The 18,945-nt window shown below is 38.7% G+C and overlaps 1 protein-coding gene across 1 annotated transcript in view; it reads left to right on the forward strand.

Annotated features, from left to right (window-relative positions):
• Window positions 1-18,945, forward strand: part of cadpsa (Ca2+-dependent activator protein for secretion a) — a 137,055-nt gene that overhangs the window by 70,530 nt on the left and 47,580 nt on the right. The window contains 3 exon segments of the mRNA XM_034532568.1: window positions 1,569-1,635; window positions 11,685-11,793; window positions 12,758-12,970. Coding sequence (XP_034388459.1) covers window positions 1,569-1,635; window positions 11,685-11,793; window positions 12,758-12,970 — 389 coding nt within the window.

The following is an 18,945-nucleotide window of genomic DNA, read 5'->3' on the forward strand; positions in this document are numbered from 1 at the left end:
GCAGAGGCAGCTCTGGGGTGGACCAAGGGGAAAGGCACACTGAGACACACTGAGGCGGGCTCACCAGGGAGACCCACAGCTGGACCGGGAGCAGCAGAGGCAGATCAAACTGGGGTCCTCACCCTCAGATGTTCTTTTACAACAAAAGCCCTCTCTCCGTCCTTCCACGTCTGCATCACGTTGTCATGTCAGATCTCTTTCATACAGAATACACACTTACATTTAGAGAAGGGAAAGAATAGATAGAGCATGCTGACTGCCACATTGTTCTGTATTTGTGAATGAAAAAATATCATAAGCAGATCACTGATGTAGATATCTGTAGTTGGCAAAACTACTGATATCACTGGATATTCTACTGTTTCAAATATTAGTATTTTACTTTATTACTTTTGTTAATGCGTGTAGATCTCAAGGTTTCTAGAGATACCAAAAACACAGATTTTATGTAAATTGAAAAATGGATATAAAATAATAGCTTTACATCCGCGCTTTTCTAGTCTTCGGACCTTCATCCATTCACACCCATTCATACACTGATGGGAGCGGCTACCATGCAAGGTGCCACCTGCCCATCAGGACTCTAACTAATCATTCACACACACTGCAGGAAGAGCCTGCGCGAGCAACTTGGGGTTAAGTGTCTTGCCCAAGGACACATCGATGTGGACTAGCTCTGATTGCTCAACCACTGAGCCACAGTCGCCCCCAGGTTGTTGTTGTTAATGAATTTAGTGGTAAAGTGCTTTGAGCAGTTGGAAGACTATACAAGTAAAAGCCTATTTACCATTTACTCTACCTGTTTAGTCCTTATGTCCACATCAGTCATCTTCAAAACTTCTCAACAATATCGCAAACAGTCTCTGAAAGTCTTTACGCTTATCCTTAAAGTAACTATGCTGGTAGCTGTGACTACGGTGTATGATTGTAAGTCGTGTTGGATAAAAGCATCAGCTAAATGAAATGTAATATTATTATCAAAGTATTTGTTCAAAACCATTGTAAATTACTCTCTCAAAATATAGTCAAACTTATTGCTATCGATGCTAAATCATTGGTTAAATCAAAGCTCTTTAACTATTTATTGTGATGCAATGCAGTTGTGTTTCTATGCCGTCACACTTCGGTTTGTAACCCTGTCTCCTACAAAAGGAAGCTCCTTACAACTAAACTGCACTACCAGTTATGTCGCAAGGGAAACCTTTTTTCATTCAGTTCACGGTCACAGTTTGAAACAAATGGTTAAGATTGTAATTTGAAACAAAACACTATCTGTCTGAAGACAGGTCTGTCAGCTAAGACATAAAACAATGGAGAAGGACACGAACAATGAGACTTATCACTGTGATGTGTCTGGTTGCAGTAATGACATTTAACCAGGAGAGGTCAGTGATGCTCCACATTATCACTCTGTGTGTCCTCTCTGTCAGTATGACCTGGCAGTACAGACAGAAGCCAACAGTTCCACTTCTTTTAAAACAGATGCATAAAGGGCACACTGAGAAATCTCTGTAAAAGTTATAGTTTTCTAAATCAGTGTTTCTTTTTCTTTTTTTTAAAACCCACAGGTACCTTTGGGCCATCGGCAAAAACGTGTGGAAAAGATGGAAGAAAAGGTTCTTTGTGCTGGTTCAGGTAAGCACAGATAGTAAAGTCCAGATCTCACAGGAATTTCTTTTTTCGCGTGTAAAACACAACCATGGAATGGTACACTACACACAGTGGGCTCAGTGTATTATGGCAGCAACATCTCTAAAGTCTTTAGGTTCCCACTCAGTCATGTATTTGTATGATCATGTTAGCAGCACACTTCAGTGCTCTCAACCCGAGGGCTTCAGATTTATAAGATTTATATTTTTGACATTTGTTTGATGCCATTTAAAAAAAGAAAAATTGAATATAAAAATTTTTAATAGTTTGAAATATGGTATAGTGTCTATACCTTCCATTTGGAGCGTACGATATCATGCTCCAGTTCCAAATCCAAGCTGCCATAACTCACATCCTCTGCCTTTGTCAGCTCAGATACACAGATATGTATCATTCACTGAATCAATTAGTCAAGCAGCAAAGTCATATGCAGCTATTTTGAAATGAAACAAAGCATTTTTCAAATGTTGTCTGGGATATGTAATGGAATATGTTTGGATTATGGACTGCTGGTTTGACATAACAAGATTTTGACACATCACTTTACACTTTGTAGTTGTAGTATTCATGTATATTTAACACAAGCGCATGATCGGCAGATTAATCACTACTAAAAAAAATTCCTATAGTTGCAGCCCGATAAAGGCTAAATGCTTGGTTATTAAAGAGTGGGAATTAATTGTTCTAAGGATCATATTCCTGTTAAGGAATTGGGATGTCTAACAAGACTGACCTATTTTGTTATGTGCTATTATGTGGTTTAGCAGCTTAACCAGCAAGTAAATACTGTCTGATGAATGTGATAAATTCATATTCGGAGCACCAATAATAAAAATTTTAGGATTAATTTTCAGAACAAAGACATGTTTCCATCATACTTTGAAAACCACAAGATGAAATATGGACAGAGGTGAATGCACAGTGAGCTACAGAGTTGGATCATACCCAGGAGAAGAACCCTTAGTGGCTCTAATATTTCCACTGGCCACATGTTGTGTGTGTGCAGCGGGAAAGAGAGATGCAGCCAAGCTGTCTTCCCTCGGCTGTCAGAGGAGTGATGGAGAGGCCAAGCAGGCTTTTGTCAGGAGACAGGGTGGCGGGGGCGTGGGGGCCGGTAGCGGCCATTTCCTGGTGGCTCTGTATTGGGAGGTAGGCAGCAGGCGGGGTGGAGGGGCGGTGGGCCGGTGGGGTAGGGGCGGCCTGTCTCTTGTGCGTTGCAGAGGATATGTCTCAAAGCTACAAGTTGACAGGGGATTGACAAAGTCGAGTGAACACTAGCTGGCCTAACACTCGCAGCTAGAAAAGCCTGAGCGCCGCCAACTTGAAGCCTCCCACTTGAAGCCTCCCACTTGCTCCCAGCTAAATATATAGCAAGTGACAAATACTGGTCAATAGACTGCGCACTCGTGTGTGTTTGTATTTATGTCTGTCTGTGTATGTGCATGGCTGTTTGTCTTGAGGAGCAGAGACACTCTGTGTGTGTCTCAGTGCACATTTCTGTTGCTGTTTTTGACCCATAGCATCATACAGATTACTGTGCAGTGTATTTCTTTTTTCTTTGCTGGCTATTTTTGTTAATGCAAAGTCTTGTCAGTAACTCCTGACAAGACTTTACCCCGACACACTTCAATTTGGTTTTCATTTGTGTCGTCCTTTCAGACTTAAGAATTTGATAGGAGTTGATTTGTTGAAATCAGTAAACTTAAAGATTAAAAAAATAAAAATAATAATGACCTAAAGTTATTATAAACACTGTTTATTTTATTGCAAATAATGAAGGGAGTACACAGACCCTCTTTCAAACTACAAGCACATACACAGTACTGCAGTACTACTCAAGAGAAAAAGACTCGGCATTCTTGTTCCTTATTTTGCATCGTAGATGCATGTGTTTGATGCACATTTACCCATTTTTCTTATATTTATAATTTCTTATTTACTTATATTATCTACATATATTGTAGCATTATGCATTATGCATATAGTTTACATATTAAATAGTCTTTTGTTTGCATTTTACATGGTACTTTTGTTTCTAATATTTCTTTGTGCTTATCTGAAGGAGCAACTGCAACATAGCGTTTTTCTCCCCTGAGGATCAATAAAGTATTTCTGATTTAGATTCTGGTAACTTTATTAAAAACAGAAAACAATTAAAGCAGCCAAAAATGCAAAACTATTATTGGATTATGCCAATGAATGGGAAAGATATTTTTCACTTGAAGTTTTTAGTGATCCTTATTGTACAAGAGGAGGCCATTTAGGTATTTCCTGTTTAAATGTGAAAATTAAACAGATTCTAAAGTCATGTGTCACATCTTTTGTTTAGATCATACTCTCCCATAATTATTATACTTTTAAAGATATATTTTTTTCAACAATTATAAATTATTGTTGCGCACCGTGTCTTGCATGTTAGAGATGGGTTTGTTAAATCTGTAACTATAGTTACAAAAACAGTTATCCAGATATCTGCTCCATATATGGAGGAGATATCTGGATAACTGTTTTTGTATTTCTAGGAAGTAAGGAATAGTTATCGTTCCACTATGTCTACAAAGTATTACAGTGTAGAGTAATCTAAAGACTTTGAATTGAATTTATCAATCTTAAAAGCAATCAATCTGATGTTAAATGTACTGTATTCCCTTCTCTTGTGAATGTCTTTTGGGATTTCTGGAATATAAATTATGTGGGAATACAGTCTGAAGAGTTTGATATTTTGGCAAATTTCAGGTTGATTTGACATTTACAATCTTTCCCAGAGTTAGATGTCTGTCCTTTTATTACAAAGATTAAAAAGGTGTTACAATTAGTTTTAATCTTTATTTTACTACTAAAAGTATGGATAGAAAAAAACATCTAATTTACTGTAAGAAATCAAATAAATGTATTTCCCAAAACTTCAAACTTCATTTAAACAGGATAACGTGACCCCTGGCTTGTGACCTCATGTCTGTGCTATGAGATAGACGAGGCTCCATTCCACCTCCTTAAATCAAACATGCCCAACCTTAATTCATGCAAGGCATCATCATGGTGTCTGCTGAACGTTTTAAACACTTGCTCAACGTTGTGATAAAAAACGACACAAAAACAATGCAACAACACTTGGTTATGTTTAAGCAACACAACTACTTGGTTAGGTTTAATACAAAAGTCATGCTTTGCAACACATATAACATCACTGCTGCAAAGTGTACGTTGTCACCACAGTCAGCAGCACAAATAGGATTATGAGACTGAGAGCTGTCACTTCATAAAGTCTTCTACATTCATCTTTGACAGCTGACTCGTCTGGTCAATAGACTGCGCAATTTTCAAGAAAACATAAGTTCTTGAATTTTTAAATGCATTTTTTGTTGAAGGGAGCCAATAAAAGAATACAAATTAATTGACTTTTTAGATTTCGTAATCTTTCCGAATCTACCATACAAATGCTTTTAGGCCCATTTGTCTATTTCCTTGTCCTTTGAGAGGTACTGGTTTTCATTTTCAAGTTTCATGCTAATAAAATGTACACATATATTTGTACATATTTTATTTCAATATTTAGTCATCTCATTTGTTCTTGATCACTTTTAATATGCTATATTAAAGGGTATACTTGATGAAAAAATATTTAAAGTAATTTAGGAATATTGACTAAATAATATAATGAACTACACATGGTGTTAGAAGTTAACCACCAGAGTTTGGACTGAATTGGGGTTAAAATAGGAATATATGACTCTCACTACACTTCTTTTTCCTCACTGTTCACATACTCCCTCTGTCTCACCTCACTCCTCCCTCTCTTCTTTCATTTATCTTACTTTACCTCCTCCCACATCTTCTGTTTCCCCACATTTTTCCATCCTTCCCTGGTGTTTAACACTTGCCTGTCATCTCTTCCTCTATGTCTTTAAATCACCTCCTCCTCCTCCTCCTCGAGTTCATAATCAGTACAGTGGTTGTGGCCTGAGTCCCCTCCACCCTCCTCAAAGCCTCCAGGCAGATTACAGATCGGCTAAACCTTGCATGTTCATGGTGGACTGAGTTTAATTGCACATATATCCACATCTGTCTTTCTAGTCACTTCAGTTTAGCTCAATTCAGCTCAGTGCACTCAATGCAATTCAGCTAAATTCCCTTCACTCTATTTCAGTTTGATTAATTTCAGTAAACCTGAATTTACTTCACTTTATTCGAGAACACTGGATGTCTGTTTGGTTAAATTCACTCAATTTTAACTCACTCCAATTCAGCTCAGTTCAATTATGTCACCTCACTTTGATTTAAAGCTGTTCAATTCCCTTCATTTTAAATAAATTCACCTTAATTGATTTTGAGTTCAGGTCACTTCATTTAGCTTCAGTTCACTTCAAGTTCAGTCTAACTTCAATACATTTTTTGAAAGTTTCAATCAAATGAAACTAGTTTTTTAATTTCAGTTTAATCACTTTAATACTGTCAATGATACCCAATCCGATATGTGTGTGTGTGTGTATGTGTGTATATATATATATATATTATAATATATATATATGTATGTATTGTATATATATATATATATTTATGTGTATATGGATGGATGTATATATATATATATATATATATATATATATATATATATATATATATATATATATATATATATTGATAGAACACTTTTGCTTTTGGTCTGAAGTTTGTTTAGTGAACACACATGCCATATCCAACAAATCATCTCTAGTATTCATGTCCATGTGTTTCCTGTAATGATGTGAAGCTAAACGACTGCAGCCATCCCCTTCACTCTCCTCACTCTTCATTTCTCGTTCTTCATCACCGTCTCTCCCTGTCCCTCTTTTCTCTGATGACTGACAGCTGAGGGAGAGGCAGAGAGATAGTGTTTTGTGGTGGGGGGGGGGAGTCGGTAGTTTAGACTCTGATTTGCCTTTGCTGTGTCCTGGAGGCCAGGGAGCTGCTGGAGAGTGGGTCCGGTTCCCTCCATCCTTTACTTAGCCTCAGGTCTCATCAGCGCCGTTGCGGGGAATCTCATTTGTCACACACACACACACATACACAGATACACTATCACACACACACACACACACACACACACACACACACACACACACACACACACACACACAGAGAAAATACAGCTGCAGCTAGAGTGAGAGCTGCCACTTGCAGCGGCAGAGGTGGCGACAGCGGCAGATTGGCCAGGCCTGGTGATTTGTGACGACAGGCCGGTATGACTGGCAGCTACAGTAGCAGCACTCCAGCTACACAACAGTCGTTACACTTACTGTTACCAACACAGGAAGCACTGGCAGGCCAAAGCCTTAACCAGGGTTGAGGCCTTTTATTAATGTGTGAATCCCTGCTAGCTTTTGGTACAGGTCAGATATGACTGTATCACTGTACTTTTCCTGGGGGTTGCACTACAGGAAAGGCCTCAGGCTCATTGAAATCTAAAATCCATTCTCTGGGAACTTAAATGCGTTTAACAAATATGATACATTAATTTGTGGGTAAAGGTCATGTGTCGGCCTGGTTTCACTAGGACACAAGCTGTGGTCTCCTGGGTGAAATTGCTGTTTGTTTGACCCATCTATCCTGAAATCATACTTGCAATATACACTTTTTATACTACCTAGTTGCTCTGATGTCTAGTAAGGATGTGAATGGGTTAACAGAGATGGGTTTGGAGTCAGTTAAAAGCCTAGTGCGTGATATTTTGTCTGTGAAGAGTTTTGGGTGATGGTGATAAGAGGACAGACCAGGGACTCACTTTTATACCTTATAATTCATCTTCTAAGCAGAATACCCGAGACTAACACCAATCAACCAATTTAAATCAACCAATTCAACCAGCCTTAACCCTGGATCTTGATCAAATCCAAAGAAGATTCAGAAACAATGGGTTTATCACATCATCTGTAAATTGACCTCATTCAAAAAGCTTCAAATGAAACAAGACACCAAGTTGTAGTTTTGAGGATGTTCTGGAAACCATCCAAGAATCATGAATCACAAAACCGAATCTCTCTCATATGACCCATCTTTCCCATTTGACATTACAATGGGATAAGCCTCTTTAGGTCATTCTCACCAGGCTGTCACAGGTCCCTTATGGTTCCTTTAATTTTGTTAAGTGTACTCATTTGCATCTGTATACAAAATATGGCTACACACACACACACACGCGCACACACACACACACACACACACACACACACACACCACACACACACACACACAGAGCCCTTCTACTCATTATTGCTGGTCATGAACATCTTCAAGTTAACCTTCTAATTCAGCCACTTAACTTTGTTATAATGTGATTAATATAACACACACACACACACACACACACACACACACACACACACACACACACACACACACACACACTAAGAGGTCCACTTAAATAACACAGCTGTCACAAACCTGTCCTCTCTCTCTGTCGCTCCCTATCTTTCTCTCTCTCTTTTTCTCTCTCTCTCTCTCTGTCTGTCGCTCTCTCTCTCTCCCCAATATCATTAGGAACCATCCTTTCCATCATCCTGTTTTATAAATGTAACATAGTCATTTACAAACCCTAAAGATCCCCATGATCATTATGATCATGTGCATATTGACATATCTCAACATATATTGGATGCTCTGCCACTTCTCGGAAAGTCTTTTGAATCCAACAGGAGTGAATAACAAAGCCTAGGGTGAATAAGCACGGGTGAATAATGTCAACATAAAAGGACAATGATGTCTGTCTCCAGAAAATCAAGCAAGCTTCAAGGTGAAACGATAAAACCGACATTGCGACATGAGTAAAAAAGTTAATGTGACTATATTAAAAAAAAAAAAAAAAAAAACTAGGATGGGGACAATGATTTCAGCGCTAAGATGCTCATCGTAGAAATAAGACCAGCTTTGGCATGCCAGCTAACCTTTAGCTCAAACTGTGGGGCGCAGTGGTATTACAGGTGGGACGCAGGGGGAAATGCAGATCATTTTTATTTCAAGAACTTTATTGGAGAATTTACATATTACAAAAGTACAAAGTACACGGACATACAACTAAGTCATTAAATATACATGGTGAAAAGCCTGTACTTTCGTGTACATGTTTACGTTACGCTTGCGCATGCGCAACGGCCAAGATTCTTGACGACTCGCCGATTTTTGGCGTATTGCTGTTGCGTTTTGCTGTTGCGTTTTGCTGTTATCTATCTCAAAACAAAATACAGATCTAGCTCAACAATGAGCATGAATTGCCGTCTCAAGTCTGCAACCCTGTTTTAAAAAGATTTGTAGAGGAAAGCCACTAATACTGATAAACCTTGATGGCTCACACATTTCTGCACACATTTTGTTTTGTTTTGCACAGGTTGCACGCTATTGTTTTGAAAAGATATGCTGTGTAAAACTGCCAATTATTTGAACTTGTTTTGTTTAGCTTTTCACAGGTTGCACACAGGTTAATTGCAGCCACAATAAGTTTTTTTTGTGCTAAATATTAGTAATTTCTTTTACAAATGGAACTTTATTAGCATTGTTCTAACAACGTGATTGCACATTTTATTTAGTTTTTGTCTGATGAAGCAATCTGGTTTACTTGAAAGTGATTGCATTTTCTTTATTCTGTTATTTAACAAAACACAGATGGAGGAGTCACAAAAAGTTCCTTTTTCAATAAAGATTCAGCATGGACAATTGTTTTGGGTCGGTGGTGCATGAACATCTTCCTCCAAAGTGGGGCATGACAGAAAAGGTTTGAGAATAGTTAATAAAGACTGGGACAGAACATGATGAACGTCTATGTAACCGATGTTGTTATTTTAAATACTGGAGTGACTATTGAAAACCGAGGCATTTTAGTCTTTCACTAAAGTGCTTTGTGTTTTATTCTACAGTTAAACTTAATATATTTGAGCGGTGCTAACAGCATGAACAGTGTAAACAACAGTAGCAGTGCTGACAGAGCTAACAGTGTGTAGCTGAGGGGAAACGGAGCAGCTGTAACCGCTCACATGTTCTAACGTGCACTAAAAGCATGAGCGGCCATCCTGGCTACAACAACAAAGCAAGGTTTAGAAAACACACAGAGGGAGAGCGACTTCATTCTCCTCTCAGGTTGACATTACTCCACTATATTTACATATAAAATAGCTGTTTGGTGCTTTATTAATGCATACATCCCTTATATAGAATATTTAAGACGTTGCCTAGTTCTTCTAAAGCTTTTAGTTATAACATCCACTCAACTCCAGACGACGCCCCTAACAACTACCTTCAATCAGACTATTAATATACCTCACATTCCAAGCACCATAACTACACACATTTTTTTCTTTTTCAGTTAGGTTTACCCTTGAATAAAGAAATAAGCACAAATAAACCAACCTATTTACACATTATGCATATTAACACTGATGTTGCATACATTTCCAGCTTCTCCCGGACTTCCAAATGCTACGTGTATTATGCACATGACCAGACCTGAAAGCAGAAGTGTAAAACAGTTTGTTGACAGGCAGTGTTTAGCAGCAACTACAGGGATTACAGGATATAATGCGCACCCTCTAAAAGACAGATGTGAGGAAAATTAAATTTATTGGTGCAGGCTGCATTGCTTGTTATTTAAAGATGCATTATTTAAACTAAAATGGACCTCAATGAATCAAACGTAATTGACTGCACTTATTGTCATTATTTTTATAGTTATTTAGATTTGTGGAGGAGAGCGTTTTGGTAACATGGTGTGTTTATGTGCAGTCGGATATGTAGGAAACATGTATTCCTGTTCATAAAGTTTACAGAAAGTGTCAACATGTTCAAAGATATTCATTACAAATCTTACATATGAAAAAAATATATTATGTCATTTAAACATTCCTGTATAGTCATTACATTTTGTTTATGCAAGTCATGCTAAAGACTTATGTTTATGATTCAGATTACTTATTCTTTATAATCTGAGTCAGTTGTTGGTCCTGCATGCTGTATCTGCCTCCAAGAGCAGGTTGGAAAGATAAAGACCTCAGTTCGTCTTTCTCTGTGAAACTGGAACCGGTTATCAGACTAAGTTGAGGTGCTGGAGCTATAGATTACCTTACCGTAATCAAAAAAGGCATCCACACACTCAAACACATTTTTTATAATCAAACGTTTGGGACCCTCTCGGTTTTTGCCTTGAAAAAGGAAAGTGTGCCTATTAAACATTATTTTTTCAGTAGTGTTTATTTCTTTAAACATGTTATTTCATATTATTTGTAAGACACATTTATCAATAGAAAATTGTTCTCACAGTCACTGTGGACTGAGGATCATCTCTTCAAAATGCATTAAATGACCACATGTCATGAACAGTTTTCTCACTCAAACTCAACCACTGCCAAAACCTATGTATATTTACACTTCAATTCCCACATGTTTACATAATATTGTAAAAACACACAAATAAACTACTGTTAGTAATACTGCAACTCAGCAATGTGACACATTCAGCTGTATCTAAGAAGAAAAAGAAAATGAAACTCTAAACTCCCAATTGAGACATAAAGGACTGGGGGCCCTAAATACATAAGTTTTCATTTTGTTCACTTAACTCTGTGCGAAATGGCCAGCAACACTGTAAAGCCTATTTAAATTGAAGAATATAGTAGCATTTATTACTTTCCTTGACATGTAAAGAAGCACAATCCATGCATTAATGAAGTGTTTAGTTGTACGTCTTGGTTTGATGCTGAAATATGATGATACATATTGTTATGCTTCCTGTTTCAGGTGGTTGTGTAATGAGTGACGGTGTTATTGTTGTGAGACAGATGTTGTCAGTGTTCTGGAGTTGATCCTAAATGCATCAATTGTTTTAGATCCGTCATATTTTCTCAGTGTATTTTGTATGTGATATTAACTGTTGTGCTGAATGTTGGTACAGAGGATTCAGCGGTTTTAAAAAAAAACCTGTAATTATTGATACATTTCTGGGGATATATTCTCATATGAATGCACACAGTATTGACTGTATTCCCTCTTCCTTCTCTCTGTGATTGGTGCAGGTGAGTCAGTACACCTTTGCAATGTGCAGCTACAGAGAGAAGAAGGCCGAGCCGGTGGAGCTCCTCCAACTGGATGGCTACACAGTGGACTACACTGACCCCCAACCAGGTAACAGCGGTCACTCAGCTGTGCAGTGCATTCCAACAAGCAACGCCAGCGATTAACAATTGTCACAAGTGAAAATATGTCCCTGCACAGCTGCAATCCACCCACACAGGTGTTTTCTTTTTTGGTGCCTGATTGGATATCTTCTCAGGAACCTAACAACTTTACCTGACAGAGGTCTATGATGTCAGAATATTTAAAAACACATATGTTGGTGAGCCTTCAACAGGCGTTATCGCTGCTTCACCGATACAAATAAACATGGCATACTAGATAGAAATGAAAGGGTCGGAGCGAGTGTCTTTGAAAACAGTTGTATAATTTCTCCTGCGGCTCTAGAGGCAGCTGTTAGTCAGAGAAAACAGCCGTGATGATATCGTCACCCCACCTTTATAGAGGTGCAGTACTAACTCACTGGAATATGCCTTTTAATATATCATTTGGAACATTTAGTTTGTGCAACTATACTATATAATCCTGTTTTAATCCAGTCAATGTCAAAATACTTTTACCAAGTCTTTCAACATTCAGTAAAGTACAAACGGTATCAAACAAAACAGAGCATATCCAAACATTCAATCCCCCCCACCCTCACCCAATTCACGTCCTGTAATAAAGAGAAAATAAATAAGTAAAAATGGTGAGCTGGTAAATGAATAACTTAATAAAATGCAATGTGTTTATCCAACAGTTTCACAGCTTCTTCTTTGACAGCAAAATATATCCGGTCATTAACCGATGAAACAGCTAATTCAATCACAAAAGATTAAAAAGACATGTGAAACCATCCAGTTGGATTCCGCTTGTGACGGTAACAGTCCTGTGGTGACTTTATATTAGAGATACACACTGTATAATGTTCATGTATCGGTAACATGATGGACCCACTGGACATTTATAAAGGGTTGCAAACAGCAATGTGTGATCCTGTTCACACATAAATCACCTTGCTCTGTCCATCCCTCAGGACTAGACGGCGGCCGGACATTCTTCAACGCTGTAAAAGAGGGCGACACCGTGATCTTCGCCAGTGACGACGAGCAGGACCGGATCCTTTGGGTGCAGGCCATGTACCGAGCAACAGGCCAGTCACACAAGCCGGTTCCACCCACCCAGGTCCAGAAACTCAACTCAAAGGGGGGCACAGCACCGCAGCTCGACGCACCCATATCTCAGTTCTGTAAGTCTTCAACTCTGTGTCCTTTAGGTCTCGCACCACAAGATGCAGGCATAACCTTGTCTAGGACTTTTTTCCGCTAACTTGATGATGTAGCATCTTTTTTAGTTGAGCCTTCATTTACATAACTGTTATATTTCTTACAGTCAATCTGTCTTGGCAGAAAACTGTAGCACAAGAATCCCTTAAGTGACATTGATGGATTAAACTCATAGTAGGAAATTAGATATTCTCCTGCAGCCCCATTTTATGTTTTCACACAGCGATCATTCCTCTTGTATCCTCTGAAGCCTTCTTCTATGATACTCTTCATTCATATTGTAAAGTATGAATGTTATAAGTCTAAATCTGAACATCAGTTTGCTGACCTTGACATATATATATATATAGTTGTATAATATATGTAAATTCATATATATATGTGTGTGTATATGTATACGTGTATATGTATATATATATGTGTGTGTGTATATATATATATATATATATATATATATGTGTGTGTGTGTATATATATATATATATGTGTGTGTGTATATATATATATATATGTGTGTGTGTATATATATATATATATATATATATGTGTGTGTATATATATATATATATATATATATATGTGTGTGTGTGTGTATATATATATATATATATATATATATATATATATATATATATATGTGTGTGTATATTTATATATGTGTGTATATTTATATATATATATATATGTGCGTATATATGTATATATATATGTTCAATTCAATTCAGTTTATTTTGTATAGCCCAAAATCACACATTACCAATTTGCCTCAGAGGGCTTTACAATCTGTACACATACAACATCCCTGTCCCAGTACCTCATATCGGATCAGGAAAAACTCCCAAAAAAAACTGAAAAAAAACTTTCACAGGGAAAAAAGCGAATAAACCTTAAGGAGAGCAACAGAGGAGGATCCCTCTCCCCGGATGGACAGAAGCAATAGATGTCATGTGTACAGAATGAACAGCATTACAGAGTTACAACACATTCAATGAATATGACAGAAATAATGAATAATGGGTAGTAGGCCTGGACCACGGCGGGGCCTCCTGCCTCAAGAGGCACAAATAAGGAGGCAGGGCCAATGAGGAAGGAGACAGGAAGCAGCGGCAAGGAGTCAGGGGGCAGGGCCCAGGAGCCAGGACCGGATCCAGACACAGCCAGGTCCAATGGACCCTGTGAGGCAAGAAGGCACAAATGCACAAAGAAGTAGATTTAGTAATGTGCAATGAAGAGATGTGAATTCGTCCATAAGAAGAGAGAGAAGAGGAGAGAGGAGCTCAGTGTATCCTAAAACATCCACCAGCAGCCTAAAAGCCTATAGCAGCATATCTACGGCCTGGACCAGGGCAAACCTTATTCAGCCTAACTATAAGCACTATTAAAGAGGAAAGTCTTAAGTCTACTCTTAAATGAGGTGACTGTGTCTGCCTCCCGGACTGAAAGTGGAAGCTGGTTCCATAAAAGAGGAGCTTGATAACTGAAGGCTCTTGCTCCCATCCTACTTTTTGAGACTCTAGGAACCACAAGTAGCCCCGCATTTAGTGAGCGCAGCTCTCTAGTTGGGCAAAATAGTACTACAAGCTCCTTAAGATATGATGGTGCATCACCAATCAAGGCTTTGTAGGTGAGGAGAAGAATTTTAAATGTGATTCTTGATTTTACAGGGAGCCAGTGCAGAGCAGCTAATACAGGAGTAATGTGATCTCTTTTCTTAGTTTGTGTGAGTACACGAGCTGCAGCATTCTGGATCAACTGGAGGGATTTAATAGACTTATTAGGGCAGCCTGATAATAAGGAGTTGCAGTAATCAAGTCTAGAAGTATTACGCTGGAGTTAAAGGACAAGTCCTGATCAAAGATAATGCCGAGATTCTTTGCAGTGGTGTTGGATGCCAGGGAAATGCCATCTACAGAAACCACATCACCAGATAATTGATCTCTGAGGTGTTCAGGGCCGAGTAAAATAACTTCAGTTTTATCTAAGTATATATATATTTAGCTGCATTTAGCTCTTCTTTTTATCACTCACAGCATCTTGTGCTACGACTGCAGTTGTCTTTGCATACTTTTTTACACATCAGCCAACGTTTGTCCTCTTTCTGGTTATGTTCTGTATCTTTTTTCAACTGTTACTCTTTCTCTGTGCGCTGCTTCGCTCTTTGTTGTATAACTGCTGTAGCGTTAAAGTGTCGGTGGCTTTGCTGTGTGTCTTTATGTTTTTCTGTTTGTTCCTTTTTCATCTTTTTCTTCTAAACCCTGACCCTGCTATCTTCTAGCTGGATTAAAGGGTAAGTGCTTTCCCCCCCTTTCTCTCTTCCTTCCTCTTGTTGTTCATCGCTCTTCTTTCTTTGATGACTTTCTGTTTGTTTCTGTGGGATGACAGAAAGACAAGACATACTAACAAATACTGCTTTGGCTGTGCTTCTGTCTGCCATCTTTACAGCTTTCATGTGTCACGGATCAGCCTACAAAAGTGCTGCATTGTAGGTCAGGGTTAATAAACAACACAAAAAATGCAAAATACACAGCTGCAAATATTTAAAACATTTTAAAAACATTCATACCGACATAAATAATGCCCCTGATGTGAAGTGTGGTATATTTCTATTCATGGGAAGGTATTTTATTATGTACAAACATAGTTTTAAAATTGCTTGATCTGCAAATTATTATATATTTTCTTTTTTAGCAATTTCAATTGTTTTTTCTCAGTCTCTGAGAAAACTAACCCTAACTGAGAATAATTCAAATATATAATTAATAAATGGATGGACATGTCGTGGTCTTCTAGTTCACACATCAATGAGGATCAGGAAAATAATAACTTGGAAAATGTTTGCTGTAGTAGATATAGTCAGGATTTTTTATTCTGTTATTGGCCGAAATGTTGAAACGGTTATAAAACAGAAGAACTTATTTAGCTTCTGAAGAAGGTGCACAGTCTTTTGTGTGAAACAGGATTGTCCAGAGACTTGCTGTTTAGTGGGCAATGCAAGAATGTTTAGATCGTTCAAGGAGGTGAACATTGGGCTGCTGCGAGAGCACTAGCATTGTTGTATTTAATTATACGTTAGTCAGGATCAGTGCAACGTTGCGTGACCAATAAACACTGAACTGAAGTTTCCTGTGAAGATGGATGTTTACGTTGAAGACCGTATCTATGCATGTAATGGTCGGAAATTGAGTTGTGAAATTGACTACGGGCTTTCGTAGGAAAACGCACGAAAAACCAAGAGTAACCTTTCTTCAGATGTCGTACAAACCATTGTATGAGGACACATTGAGCGTTGCCATCCCTGCCATGTCCAAAACTGACGCTATAAGGGAACAAACTATGGCATCATAGTTTGAAGCGTAGGGCCACTGGCCAAGCGTTGGTATTTGACGAGTTCGGGGTGAGGATGTGTTGGCTGGAAGGCATACACTTGTATATCAATTACTAACATGTTTTTACTTTCAATTAAACTTCTGTGTATTGTTTCACACAAAATGCACAATACAGCATAACTGACTTGAAGAGAAATGGGTGCAGACCAACACATCTAATAAATGAAAAACAGCTTCCTGCGTGCATTTTTGTAGGTGAAGTTACTGAGTGAGCTGTTTTTGACACAACCACTGGAGTCCCACTGAGTCCCAGCAGTGGGTAATTACCAAGGTAAAAGTGCCAGGCAATGAATTATACAGTGTGGTTGCTGCACAATTAAATCAGGCAGCAATCAGTCAATGTTACCAAATAACTACTTGTCAGTTCACACCTGGATCGGCGCAATGAATAATAAAACATCATGTCACTCCCACCCAACCAACCCCCTGACTCAAATCAAAGGAGACTACATTCAAACATTGAAACTACAAAGACGAGTTTTGTTTACCAGCTGCTGAGAGGTGAAATTATAAAGTTTGAAAGGCTTTTGTTCTGTCCAGTTACGTTTTCAAATCCTTTTACTTATGTCATTCTTTCTATCAACAAGCATGCACATGAACTGATATGAATGATCATTCTAATAAATCCTGGTTCTCCTATCATTTATTTGTATAGTGCGACACTTCTTTAGACGACAACTCAGATTACATGAATATTAATTTCATGTGCACAAGTTAATACACTTTGGATTTGTTGTAATGAAGCCTGCATGTCCTTTATTTCACAATGGGGCGGGGCATCAGCAGGGCCAACGCGGGAGGCCGGCTCACCAGGCATCAGACACCTCCAGGTCCAATGGACCCTATGAGACGTGAAGTCACAACGACTCCGGGGAGGAAGCAGAGTTAATAAGGTGCAATGGAGAGATGTAAATTCATCCATAAGGAGAGAGAGAAGATGAGATAGGTGCTCAGTGTATCCTAAAACATCCCCCAGCAGCCTATAAGCCTATAGCAGCATATCAAGGGGCTGGACCAGGGCAAACCTGATTCAGCCCTAACTATAAGCACTATCAAACAGGAAAGTCTTAAGTCTATTCTTGAATGAGGTGACTGTGTCTGCCTCCCGGACTGAAAGTGGAAGCTGGTTCCATAAAAGAGGAGCTTGATAACTGAAGGCTCTTGCTCCCATCCTACTTTTTAGGACTCTAGGAACCACAAGTAGCCCCGCATTTAGTGAGCGCAGCTCTCTAGTGGGGCAATATGGTACTACAAGCTCCTTAAGATATGATGGTGCATCACCAATCAAGGCTTTGTAGGTTCTCTCTCTCCTTATGGATGAATTTACATCTCTCCATTGCACCTTATTAACTCTGCTTCCTCCCCGGAGTCGTTGTGACTTCACGTCTCATAGGGTCCATTGGACCTGGAGGTGTCTGATGCCTGGTGAGCCGGCCTCCCGCGTTGGCCCTGCTGATGCCCCGCCCCCCCTCCTCTCTACCTCCTTCTGTTTCATGGATTGGAGTTCCATTCATACATTGTCATATTTATTTAATGTGTTTATGTAACTTTGTAAATGTTGTTCATTCTGTACACATGACATCTATTGCTTCTGTCCATCCGGGGAGAGGGATCCTCCTCTGTTGCTCTCCTGAAGGTTTCTACCCTTTTTTCACTGTCAAAGGTTATTTTTGGGGAGTTTTTCCTGATTCGATGTGAGGTCCTGGGACAGGGATGTCGTATGTGTACAGATTGTAAAGCCCTCTGAGGCAAATTTGTAATTTGTGATATTGGGCTATACAAAATAAACTGAATTGAATTTAATTATATATATATATATATATATATATATATATATATACATACATTCATTCATACACTAATAGCAGTGGTGCCACCTGCCCATCGGAACTATCTTTCATACCAATTCATACAGCTTGAACCGCGGATACCACTGAGCCACAGTGACCCACTGCACTGTGATCTGTAGCTTTAGCTCCTATCTTTCACTGATGAATCATATTGACATCCACGATATATTGCAAACTCACATTGTCAACCCTTCTGTCTGCTTCTCTCTGAAATCATTTAGGTGATTTTCTGAAAATTTGAAAATATTTCAGTCAGTGACAGTGTGGCTCCATGGTAGTAGCTCTTAATGCTTGATGAAGTAGCAGAGGGGGGTGGGACTTAGACAGGGGTCAATTGATCTACCGTATTTTCCGCACTATAAGGCATACTTAAAAGCCTTTATTTTTCTCAAAAACGACAGTGCGCCTTATAATCCGGAGTGCTTTATATATGGATTAATTCTGGCTGTGCTTACTGACCTCGAAGCGATTTTGTGTGGTACACGGTGCTCTGTCAAAATGTTTTAGTACGACTTTGGTAAACTACAAAGCCGCATCGCATGCAGCATTATGGTTCGTTCACACCAAACATGTTGCGAATATTGACAACGTTTTACTCGGGTCAGTTTATTCACCAGTCAAGTTGTGTTCATTTGTGTCTTTCGCAACCATTTGCGAAAAGGGGGTGTGGCTTGTCTCGGTAAAAACAATTATAAATTCCAC

This window comes from Cyclopterus lumpus, chromosome 5 (assembly GCF_009769545.1).
Source record: "Cyclopterus lumpus isolate fCycLum1 chromosome 5, fCycLum1.pri, whole genome shotgun sequence".
Lineage (NCBI taxonomy): Eukaryota > Metazoa > Chordata > Actinopteri > Perciformes > Cyclopteridae > Cyclopterus > Cyclopterus lumpus.